Below are 12,970 nucleotides of genomic sequence, written 5' to 3' on the forward strand. Positions count from 1 at the left end.
GTGAATGACCCCTATGGGAACCTGGAGGACATTCAAAGAGGTGATTGAATAAAGCCTGCCTCTGTCCTCCAAACTGCTTGTATTCCAAGGAGGTCTCCCATCCAAGTACTTTTCCAGAATCAACCCCACTTAGCTTCTGAGATCTGACAAAACTGGGCTTCCCTGGGATATCCAGGTCAGGGCAAGTCACAGCTGATTTATGGCAATCCTGCAGGGTTTTCAAGGCAAGAGATGCTCAGAGGTGGTTGTCTGTTGCCTGCCTCTGCATAGCAACCCTGAATGTTCTTGGTATTCTCCTGTCCAAGTACTAACCAGGACGGACCCTGCTTAGCTTCTGAGATCTGGCAAGAACAGGCTAGCAGGAGCCAGCCACATCAGAGCAATTTGCTGTTGCACACCTGTGATATCTGCTCAGCCTGTACAAGCTTTATGTTCAAACCAAGATGATTAGGTGCAGGTTTTTGACAATGCAGACATAAAATGCAAATGCAAGTTCTGCTGCCCTCCTTTTCGTGGTGTTGTAGGTGCTTTGGGAGACATTGTTGTAACAATATACACATTGTCATGTCCTTTTTAGGACAGCAGCAGCTCTTGAGGCAGGTTTACAATACTTTTAAACATTTCAAGTTTGTTTAACTGCTGTGGCTCTGACCAAGGAAACCTAGAACCTATGGCTGTCAGGAGGAGCTGAGGATCTCTGAGTGCATTCCTCTCTCTGAGCTACAACTCCTAAGGTTCTTGTGCAGAAGGAGAGTCTTGGAAATAACCCCACTTTAAAATACATATGTTCCCTTTAGTTACTATCATTACTCAGTTCTAATCCCTAGCTCCAATAACAACCCCAAGAATTCTTGTAAGCCACTTTATTCACTAGCCCTGGGAAAAAGTGTTCTCTGGGATCCAGGGCCAATTTTCTCAGTTAATCCTTATTCATCCTGTAGATACCACTTGAATGAGGGCCAGAACTTCAGAGGCTTTTGGATAAGCAATGTGATAACCAGGTGGACCAGAAACATTCTGGGGTAGGGCAGGAAACTCCTCTCTTGGGACACCTGCACATACACTGTGGGAAGCCAGATTTAGATTGTACAGCCAGTGTTGTCTCTAGTCAGCTGTGTATGCAAAGGCACACCACGTGTCTGTTGATACTGGATATGCTGAGAAAGTGCCTTCAGCCCAAATCACAGCCACCTAGATGTGCTTTAGAAGAAATTTCCCTAGCCCACTCTTTTAGGCTCATCAGGCTTTCACTTAAGGCTTTCCCACACTCTTTACTTTTGATTTTCCTGGGAGTCAATCCACAATAATTGAAATCAGTCTGAACACAACTGTTCTGCATGTCTGCCCTCCTTCTGTGTTTTCACAGTTGTGAAGTCACATGCCCTTAGTAATAAGGATTTTCAGTGGAGGGTGCTGTTATCATTGGTGGTGTCGCAGCACCCTCCCCCCCTTTATTTCTCTGCATGTTTATATTGATATATCAATGGCACGACTGCATTTTTTTTTTTAAGTCACCAAAACTTGTCTTTTCTGGGCAAGATTTTTGAGAGCAGTGCAGTTACAGAGCTTTCTGGACGATGCTTCCGTGCTTAACCTTTTTCAGTCCAGGTTTCGTCCAGGTCATGGGATGGAGACGGTTCTGGTAGCCCTCACAGATGACCTCCAGAGGCATCTGGATGGAGATGGTTCGGTGGTACTGTTGCTGTTAGACCTGTGGGCTGTGTTCGACATGGTCGACCATCAGTTACTGACCCACCGCCTCACTGACGCTGGGATACAGGGGTTGGCCTTACAGTGGCTCTCCTCCTTTCTCCAGAGTCGGGAACAAAGGGTGGCAATAGGGGAGGAGCTATCCCGTCAGCACCTGCTTGTGTGTAGTGTGCCCCAAGGGGCGGTTCTCTCCCCGATGTTGTTTAACATCTGTATGTACCCCCATCCCAGATTGCCCAGAGTTTTGGGCAGGGATGTCATCAGTACGCAGATGACACCCAGCTCTTTCTGTTGATGGTCGGCTGGTCCGACTCCTCCCCGGAAGATCTGACCATGGCACTACGAGCTGTGGCAAGGTGGCTCAGGCTGAGTAGACTGAAATTGGATCCGACGAAGACGGAGGTCCCGTAACCAAGTCGTGGCAGTCCAGGAGCAGAGGTCTCACTACGGTCACCTCAAGATTGGATTACTGTAATGCCCTCTACATGAGGTTGCCCTTGTCTCAAACCCGGAAGCTTCAGCTAGTGTAGAATGCTGCAGCCAGGCTGTTAATGCGGCTGAAAGCACTGCACTGGTTGCCCATTGCATACCAGGTTCATTTCAATGTGCTGGTTTTTACCTTTATAGCCCTATATGGCCAGGGATCTGCATACCTTAGGGATCGCCTTTCCTCACATGTTCCCCGGAGAGCACTTCGGTCAGGGTAACAAAATCTACTCTCAATCCCTGGTCTTAAAGAGGCCAGGCTCATGACAACTAGAACCAGGGCCTTTTTTGTTGCAGCCCCAAACTGGTGGAACGAGCTCCCCAAGGAGGTTAGGGCCCTGTGAGAGCTCACACAGTTCTGCAGGGCCTGTAAGATGGAGCTGTTCCACCAGGCATTTGTAAATTAAGATCATAAGCTGCAACAGACTCTGAAACAACCGGGCCACGTTGAACATGAACCTAAGATCGATCTTTCTGTAGAACATCCAGCTGGAATAACAAATTGAAAATTTAAAGATCATTATAGCACCTGAAACGGTTTTATGTTTTTATGTTTTCTGTATCTTTTTATATTTTAATGTGGTTTTATGTCCCATGTGTTTACATGCGTGTGAGCCTGCTTTTACAGGGAGGGCGGGATATAGATTGAATAAAATAAATAAATAAATCATTGGTACATTGATAAATAAATTGCTGTAATGATAGGTGAAGCAGGTTCTCTGAATTCCCAGCTTTCATTTACAAAAAAGTAAGTGTCTAATCTTTTGTTGGCCAAAATGCCTTTTCAAGCGAACTTGGGGAATTTTAGTTAAGTAGGCAAGATGGCAAAAATAGCATGGAGTCAATAACCTATGTATACCAGAGTCAGTATTTCCCAGGAGCCCTTAAGTCAATGATGAGATTTTGGATCTAAAGCAAATTAATTTTATTTAAGGAAACTCGAACATACAAAAGAAAATCATACATTCAATACATAGTTCAGAATTAGGAAAACAGCTAAAAAAGATAGGGACATTTGCATTAGCAGGAATATCACTGGTTGGTAATATGTTACCTATCTAGATAAGAAGCAGAGATTCAGCAGTTAGGGGGTGGGGGCCTGTGAGATGACCAGTGCCACTTGGAGAAAGGACCCAAACTACCTCTTCCAGCAAGGTAGGGGTCTGGAAAAAGTCACTCCTGAATGACAGGAGGGTCTGCCTTAAATAGCCAGTTCTGTGACTTGGGGCAGGATCCAGTGAAGAAATTACCTGGCCAGTCAATAGTTCCCAGGAAATTTAACAATAGTACCCAGAAAGCAATTAATGTGGCTCTGAGTTAAAACATACACCGAATAAAGAAAACTGGAATGGACAATCTAGGATCTGATGGGTTGTAGTGGTGACACCACTTGGGGAATGTGGGGGAAACAAAAGAGATCAAGAAGAGGGGAGATGGGTAGCAAGATTTGGCTGATGATAACTGTAAAATGATGAGATTAGTCCAATGATGTTCTATTGACAGAGGTGCTGCTTGGATAGGTGGCAGGAAGACTCCTTTGTCCACCGGTAATCACTTTGGTTCCTTTGTCTCTGGCTGGGCAGCCGACATCTGCATGATTAAAGCTGATGCAAGGATTCTGGAATGCAGAATGTGGGGAAGACGCAGTCTCTTCATGGCTGCTACAGGAAAATAGTGTGTCATTTTCAAAACTTCAGGAACCTGGCTTCCTCTAGGTCTGCTGCTGGTTCTGTCTCCATGAAGACAGGGCTGCAGATGTCTGCAACAGGGGCTGGGCAGCTAAAGGTGAAACCTGGTCTGTTGTCTTTGCAGTTTCTGTAGGCTAAGTGGACCACAGCATAATAGTACCAGTGAGGGGTGCCTTGTGTCTGGCTTGGCTCAACACCATGACAGTCCAAGAGGGTCAAGTGCCCAAAAGCTGGTCTGGCATGAGTGTCAGTCTATGCACAGTCTATTAGAGTCCAAAGTCAAGTGTGGGGGTTGCTGGAAATCATGACTCTTCAGCAGCACTTTTCCCTTGCAGAGATAAGCCCTCTTCTTTATGCCTCTGCATGGGAAAGGACTAGAGATTTACTGTTTTGTTAATGGAAGCTGGAAATTCAGAGAACCTGCTTGACCTGTTATTACAGCACTATAGCAATATAGCAATATTTTAGTGTCTTTTAATAAAATTTTAAAAATGAAGTCACTTGCCTTCAGGGCGGGGGGGGGGGGGGAGGTGGTTTGACAATGGTTTGATGAAGAGGACAATCCAATCATTGAAAAGTAGGCTGGAGGTGGTGGGAATGGATGGGACAAAGAAAACAATGGATGGGACAAAGAAAACAAACATTATGTGCAAGGAAAAAGCCAACTCAAAGGCCTATTATGCACTGGTGTTTTGCCTTGCTTTCACCATGCATGTCCATTGGATTTTCTTTGTTGTTTCTGCATTCTCATCACTTTCAATGTGCATGTCCATTTTTTTCCTGTTCTGCATTGTTTTCCCTCCCTTTAGAGCTTAATTTGCTTTCTATTCCCTGTTTTCCCGATTGTTCTGAGAGTACTTTTGCCATGGTCTTTCCCCTTCATTCACTGAAGGTAATTCAAAAGCATACACATTCCCTTGGATTTTTCCCTCCCATCCCTTTTCTGGCCCCTTGGAAGCCACCCTCCGCCCATATCAAGGTCTTTCCTCCCGCTCATTGTTCAGTTTCGCACTGGGTGTGTTTTTTGAAAGAGGAGATTCTTCAATCTGTGTACTCTTGGGTAGCCATCCTGGCAGAATGTTAGCTCCATTTTCCCCTCATTTATAATTTTTTTTACAAGCTCATTAGTTTACCAAAAAGAGTTTTTTGCTGGACCAGAACCACAGGGGAAAAAAAAACCCTTAAAATGATGGGGGAACTGCATGGTACTGACTTAAAAGGAGGATCAGAGAGCAGGCAAACAAAAGGTGTCCCCACTGCAAAAAGAAAAAGAGAATTTCAGTACTGCATGCAAATCAAATAAAGGTGTGGAGGGGTATTGGTAAGACTCGTAAAGAGAAACAGACATTGGGATGGGAAGCCTAGAACTTTTGAATCATTTTTTTCCTTTAATGCCTCAGTGAACAATGTTTTTTTGGGGGGGGGGGCATTCTGGCAGTCTCTGGAGGCCGGGTATTACAGGTTTAAATTTTTTATTAAGTTTGAGTATAAAAAAGATAGGAAATGCAGGGTTACAGAAACAAAAATAAGGAAGGGGTACAAGATAGAACATAGAAAGAAGACAAAGAAAAACAAAGAGGAGTAATATATATACCTGTTACATTTCTACCTCAAGGCATAATACCAAATTCTTTCTACCTGCAAGCCTTAAAATTTTACCCATTATAACCATTAAATTCTACAGTTGTCTTATTTTATTATATACTTTTACTATTCTGTAGTTTAAAATACAAGTCTAAACTATTCATCTTCAGTATATACAAGTGAGAAAAGTAGAGAAATCAATCATGAAACAGCTAGCTGCTTAAATTTAGCAATATCAGAAAAAAGCTAACTAATTGGTTTAACAGTGTTAACAGTTTACATAAGCATAAAAGATAAATATAGTTCCTTTATCCTTAATACTAATTTATTTGTTTTTAACAGAGAGAGAAAAAGAAAAGCAAAAAACCCCATAGTATTCTGTCTATTTCATTATAAATAGTTTCTCTTATCAGAAATATCAGGAGCAGATCCTTAAAATTGCAAAATGTTTGTGTTGCCTGTCTTATTACATATTTACCCAGATTAACTTTTAATCTCCTTTGAACATTTAAAATTCTTTAAAGATTTTTGGAGACTATATGTTACTCTGAAAATCAGTTAATATACAATAACTACCATACCTCCTCTTCCACACTTGTTTATTTTTAGGTAGATAAAAAAAACATACAATCTCCTTAGCCCACTCTTAATTACCTTGTTTTATTTAACTTCCATGAATGAATATAACAGACTGAAAAGAGGCATCCAAATTCTGAAAGCCTCATCTGCTATTTCAAAATCACTTATCAGATCCCTTTTATTGATTCAGTGTTAACCAGTTAAATACAGAAAAAAAACCAAAACAAAGAGAAAACAGTTTATAATCTCTTCTTTTTGAAGGCTTTCCAAAATTTAATCGTCTTGTTGGAATCTGCCTTTTCTCCCCTTGAATCTTCCATCTGTTTTGCTGAAAATGGTAGGGCCACCGCTTTATCATATCCTCTTGGGAGAACTTTAATCTGTTGATTTCTGTTTCATCTTTGTAACTGCGCATGTTGTTTCCATTTTTATTTTTTTCCACACTTTCCTCAATGAATCTTTAACTTTCCCCCCCAGCATAACAGACATCCCTGGGGTCTCTTTACTACTCTGCTTGTATAGATTTTTGATTTCGCTGTATTTCAAAATAAAAGTCTCCTTCTGTTGTTGCATCAGTTCTGCTAAATGACCAAGTTTGTCACGTTCTCAGGGCACAGGCAGGAGGGAGTCTAAAGCCGGTCCAAAGTCAAAGGGTCAGGGTGCCAAGGAATTCAAACCGGTCAGGAACTGGAATCAAGAAGGAGCATGGATGCAAGCTAGGGAATCGACTCGTCGGTTCCACTAGGTTGCCAAGTCCTAGGCATGAGTTGTGTGGAAGCCTCAATCAGCCTGCTCCCTGGGTCTTCCACTCGTCTCCTGCACGGATCCGCACCAAGTTGTACATGCCCCAGAGGTCTAGCTTGGTATAGACCTAGGCCCCCTTAAGTTGCATGGGCTCGGGGTCATCAGTCCTGGGACTGGGGAGCACTGGGGTTGTCACCGTTGCAGGGCAGCGGGGCAGCTGGGAGGGACGGGCACTGCTTCACACTTGGTGATGGCTTTCCAGGCAGCCATCAATGCGAAGACACAGCGTGATTAGACCTTGCAGCGTGGCTGGTCAGTCTACTTGTGCCAACTCATCAAGGACTTTGTCAGCCAGTCCCTCTGTATACTGCTCCATGAGGGCAGCTTCGTTCCAGGCCAGGTCTTGGGCCAGAAGCTTGAACTCGGTGGAGTACTGGGAAACCAAGTCTCTACCCTGTTTCAGGGTCCAGATCTTCCGGTTGGCGGTGCCTGTTTGCTGGGGGTTAGCAAAAGCTACTGCCATATGATCCAGGAAGCCCTGGTAATCAGTCAGCACGGGCGAAAGGGTAGCCCATTTAGCTGCCTGCCCCTTTAAGCATACAATGAAGCATACCTTAGTCTTGTCATTGGGGACGTCTCTGGCACGTAATTCAATATACAGTTTGCACTGTGCCAGAAATGCAGGAAACTCCTCCACCTTCCCAGTGAACTTCTCTGGGAGAGGCACCGGGCATTTGGGTGGGGCGGTGACTTGCTGTTGCTATTGCAGGTGAGCCACCATTTGAGTGAGATTCTGCACCTGGGTGAGCAAGGCTGCTAGCTGCCCAGAACCTCCGCTTGCCTCCTCATCCATCTTGTGAAGGGAGTGTGTGGGTGGAAGCAATCTGTCAGGGTGCATGTTCTCAGGGTGCACGTTCTCAGGGAGTCTAAAGCCGGTCAGAAGTCAATCAGGAGCCGAGTTAGAACAGCAAAATCGCAAACCAGAAGCAGAAGTCAGTGTCCAAAGCCAAAGGGTCAGGGTGCCAAGGAATTCAAACCGGTCAGGAACTGGAATCAAGAAGGAGCGTGGATGCAAGCCAGGGAATCGACTCATTGCTTCCACGAGGTTGCCAAGTCCCGGGCGTGAGTTATATGGGAGCCTCAATCAGCTTGCTCCCTGGGTGGCCGTAATTCTCCTAGTACTCAGGGCTAAGAGATCGGAAGCATTGGCTTGCTGCGTGCCTGCATTCTGCCAGTGTTTTTCGAAGACGGGTGCACATTCTTGAGATGGGAGGGGGAGAGCTTGGAGGAGACTGATTGTCAACAGCCGGCACAGGTTCCTGAATGTGGGGAGAGTGATTGATGGGCCAGCTGTTGGTTCTTCCTGTTCTGTTAACCCTTTCAGCTCCCCCTCCTCAGGGCTCATGACAAAGTTCCTGCTTTAAGGAGATTATGGAAATCATAATATCTTTTTTCCCTATGCACTTTAGTTTGAACTGCCATTTCCTCCACAGAAAAGACTCAGTCTGTTAATCAAAGTTGAAAAGTAATTCTAAGCTCCAGTTAACCTGTTTCCTTCAGCCGCAAATTTTTCTCCTACATTTCAATTGTAGTCGTGTGAGTCCTAATCAAGCATCACATATATTTCTCTTGTAAATATATCCCATTTTTATTCAGATCGTGTTGTAACCAAAAGTTGATCTCATTATAGCTTATTTATTTATAAACCAAATCAGTTCAAATGTCTTTGCTCAGTCCAATTTAAACTCTAAAAAGTTTTCCAATTTGTTCTTTGTCTTTTGAAGCCTCCCTTGCGGAGAAGGGGAGGGAATTTTCCTCCTCTTGCCCTTCTTTTGGAACAGTTCCAATTGTTGCTATGTTAAAAGATCCATTGGCCAGTATTGTTAGCAAGCTGACTTCCTTGCATGGTAGAATTCCAGTGATTAAAGTAGAAAAGAGATGCATCAGAAGCTTATTGAAAGAGAAAAGCAGTTGGGCAATCACCTCTTGCTGCCATCATGGCGATCTCGGTGGCGGAGCACTGGAGCAGACAAGAACAGGAAACAACTGCCGTTGTTTCTCTGGATCCTGTAGAGTTCCTTGCTGTCAGGAGGCCCCCCACCAGGGCCCTCCTTGGGATGCTGCAGCTGCGGCACCCCTCTTACCACCCAATTTGGAGGGGTCATTGGAGCCGAGCTCCTCCGACCACCACCGAGCTTGAGGTGCTGAAACCTGGAAGATTGAGGCCGGGTATTACAATGGTGCCTCTTCATTTTAAATTAAAAAAAAAAACATTGGGCACCACTCCTTTCATGTTAACCATTGGACACTACCCCTCCGGATGAAGGATAACTGTGGTTTTTGGTTGTAGGTATGGAATAAATGTACAGAATGCACCCAAGAAAAAAGAATGATGCAGAGGGCAGGCACGCAGATCCAAAGTCAAGTTTAACAGCCTGACTTTGCTGCAGTAAGCTGTTTGTACAGAAATGGCCAAAATCAGCTTCCAGGGAAAGATCAGGAGAAAAGCAGTCTTTAAAAAAACGGGGTGTGTGTGTGTGTGGAACAGGTGAAAACCGAAGGCACAAAAATGTGTATGGAAATCAGGGGACAGACTGAAGCAGAACCAACCTCCAAAATGTAGAAAAGCCCTTACATTTTGCACTTTGAGAGTTCAATTCAGAAAGCCCAGGACCTTGAGAGAGTTCAGATGTCTCTGGGAAGACATTTTTCTTTAAGTCACTGCCCATTTCTTCTTTGTTAGCATCACACAGTGCTAGCTTGTCCCAGGGACTAGGGTACTGCTGTTTGCAAAAGAGAAAGCAGAAGCACTACTAAGCTGGTTGTTGTCTGGCTTCTGAAACTGGTTGGATTGTGGCTTTTTTTTGTTTCTGGTAGGAAACTGCAGCAACATGTGTTTCCTATGTCTTTCCAGAACTGCGTTCCCCTCTTAATGACTTCCAGAGGCTAAAAGCTACAGAGCTGGTTTCTGTGTCCCTCCGCAAAGAGGAGAAGCCCACTGGGGTGGAGGAGTGTGCAAGGCAGTGCACAACTATCCTACGCTGCAGGTGAGAGGAAAAGTAATAGCACTGGATGCACAGAAGTGAGCATCAGGGTGATACAGAAGCAGTGTTCTCTTTAAGCTGAGTTACTGTGAGCTAGCTCACAATTTTTTAGTCATTTTTGTCTTAGCTCAAGAAGAATGGCCATAGAGCAAACTAATTTATGCAGTAGCCAAATCACTTACTCAGAACTTGAATGCCAGTAGCTCAAAAAGTAGAATTTTTGATCACAAAATTCTGCAGTTTAGAGGGAGCATTGTAACAGGAGTGAACTGTACGCAGGGGTGGCCAATGGTAGCTCTCCAGATTTTTTTGCCTACAACTCCCATCAGCCCCAGCCATTGGCCATGCTGGCTGGGGCTGATGGGAGTTGTAGGCAAAAAAACAAATGGAGAGCTACCATTGGCCTCCCCTGGATAGCACTATCTTCTGCTGGTGGAGGTTATTAATTCATCTAGATCTGAAACGTCTGCCCCAGTCAGCTCTGGCAGGGACCTTTCTCCTAAGTCTGCCTATCATTCAGATGCCAGGGATAGACCCTGAGACCTTGTGAAACTGCCTGCATAGTGTGTTTTCTGTATCTTAGCTTTGTGAGTCAAGCATTATATGCATGGTACAGTTGTTAGGCATGTCGTGGTGAGGAACCACAGTGCTGCATCGGGAAGGGAGTTATACCATCTAATTTACATGACTGCTATACTGTCTGCTGAAATGCTTGCCATAGTCTAATCTTTGTATCCCTTTCTCAGTAACAAAGAGATCTGTGGCTTGGCTTAATGTGGGTTAGATCTGTGTAGTGGAAAGTGGTGCTTTCTTCAGTATATCTGTAAGACCTCAAAGAACTGCTAATGGAGCTAGGGATTCATGGATGTAAGGAATGGGTGTGTTTCCTGGCCAAGCTGACAGACATGCATTGCTAGGGCTAATGAGGATTATACTTATGTGTTATGTTGCTTCTCCAGAGCCTTTAACTACAACTGGCAGAGCCATGGCTGCCAGCTGCTGCATTTGACCCAGCATTCAGCACAAACCCAGTTGCAGAGGAATGTCCACTATGACCTCTACCAGAAGAAAGGTAGGATGGTAGGCTTGAACTATGCAAAGAAGGAGAGGGCAATAAACAAATAAGAAAGAAAGTGATGTAGGACTAAATGCAGGACCCAAATCCGCAAGTTGTGCCATAACAGGAGGGAAGTCTGATGGAAGGTCAGCTTGGCAATACTGGGGTAAAAAAGGACCTGGGAGTGTGTCAGTTATGGGATCTGATGGATGAAAGAACAGCTCAGTTATTATGTAAATTGTCCATTAGATAAATGTAGGAGAAATAGCTTGGATAGATGCTGAGAGCTACAATAGTTACTCAGACTCTGTGGAATTAAGCAGCAGGAGGGAACTTCACCTTTGCTCTGTGACTTATAAATTGTCTTAAGATTCTCACAAACTGGGTCTTCAGACTAACACAGCAGAATTGCTGGTGTCTATTCAACAGTGTGCTTGTGCAAACTCTGAAATATAATTATAAGCACCCACACTGTCCAGGTGAAAACACAGATGCAGATTGGAACTTCAACTACAAGGTTATTCATTGGGTGGAACACTGTAATGAGTCAAGAGGAATTTTAAATTTGAAAATATGGTAGCAGTAGCTTATTTTTAAGCAATAGCCATCAGAAGATAGTTTGCTATTTATTGTAGCATCTATAGTCCACCTTTCTTCCCTCATGAAACCCAAAGTGTGTTTCCCTCATGACACCCAAAACAGAGGACTTCCAAGCAGTATCCCATTGAAGCACTGTCTAGTTTCCTCTAGGTTGCTGTATCTTGTGCCTTCCAGCCACGTGAAACCACATCCAAGTTAAATTATAGTTTAAGAGGGCATTTATGGGCAAATTGTAAAATTATCTGAATCACTTCATGTTATCATACTACCTATGGAAGTGACAAAACAGTACAATTTCATCATTAGGGCTTCATGTCCCAAAGACAATTGGATAGCCCAATCAGTGAGAAAAATTGTCTTCATTTGGCCTTTTCCCTCAAAATACCAGTAAAACTCCCCACCCAATCCAAGGTCTGAAGCCTGTTATGTTTAATATGAATCAGATCCAGTGCTCACCTGAAATTAGCCTGAGAACATTTATCAAGTCAGGACTCTACTCTGGTATTGTTTAGTAATAGAAATGTTAGACATGTAATTATTTGGAAATATCACTTGATAACAGTGCCAGTCCTGGGGGATTTGTAACAGTTGGAGGGTATGTTCATAGGATGTAAATATTATTCATGGTTTAACAGAACACATTGTTCTATTTTCGGATAAAGGAGCAATATGATCTTTTATGGTGGATGTCTGTCTCATCCTGTTGCCAGGAGACCCTTCTACTTTTCCAGTCTGGCTCCTGAGAGAGTAGGCAATGGTAATCCAGATACTGTTTTGAGTTAGAAATACAAAAATATTGTCCGGTTTCATCTTCTGTTCTTCTTAAGATAGGACAGTCTCCCATCAGTCTGGAAGATGCAGTGTGACAAACAAAAACAACCAGTCCTTTTTATTTGTTTAGATAAGTTCTATCTAACATAAACACTACAGAAGTTGTAACAAATAATAGAGTATTACAAATCCAGCAAGAGTTTAAAAACAGCCTAAAACATATAGCACCTTAAAATGAGTCTCGTAAAATACTTGACTTCTATACTGACTTAGCGTATTTCATTTTTCATGGTTGTACTCATACTACTGTAGTTGTGTTCTCTTCCTTTCACAGCTTATATGAGGAACTGCACCGTGGGCGATGGGTCAAGCTACAGAGGGACCCAGTCAGTGACCAGAGGTGGAAAAACTTGTCAGCACTGGCACTTGAAAGTTCCTCATGATCATAGGTATGGTGGAGGCAGTGATAATTTGACTCTGCTGTGCTCTGCTCCACTTCAAGACCTTGAGGAGGGAGGATGGGTTCCATCTTTGAAACTTATAAGGAAGTTTAGCCATCAAGGGATAGCTCATCCTAGGAGAGAACACATGAAGCTGCCTTGTACTATATTAGACCATTGTTCCAGCAAGGTCAGTATTGTGTACTCAGACTGGCAGCAGGTCTCTAGGGTCTCAGGTGGAAGTCTTTTTACATCACCTATTACTTG

The 12,970-nt window shown here is 43.7% G+C and overlaps 1 protein-coding gene across 3 annotated transcripts in view; it reads left to right on the plus strand.

The window, feature by feature from the left end:
- The window catches only part of MST1 (macrophage stimulating 1), a 35,355-nt gene that overhangs the window by 1,686 nt on the left and 20,699 nt on the right, over positions 1-12,970 (plus strand). For all 3 annotated transcript variants that reach the window (XM_060240040.1, XM_060240042.1, XM_060240041.1), the window contains exons 2-4: positions 9,706-9,838; positions 10,795-10,907; positions 12,598-12,712. In XM_060240040.1, coding sequence (XP_060096023.1) covers positions 9,706-9,838; positions 10,795-10,907; positions 12,598-12,712 — 361 coding nt within the window. The remainder of the gene's footprint in view (positions 1-9,705; positions 9,839-10,794; positions 10,908-12,597; positions 12,713-12,970) is intronic.

This window comes from Heteronotia binoei, chromosome 5, assembly GCF_032191835.1.
Source record: "Heteronotia binoei isolate CCM8104 ecotype False Entrance Well chromosome 5, APGP_CSIRO_Hbin_v1, whole genome shotgun sequence".
NCBI lineage: Eukaryota > Metazoa > Chordata > Lepidosauria > Squamata > Gekkonidae > Heteronotia > Heteronotia binoei.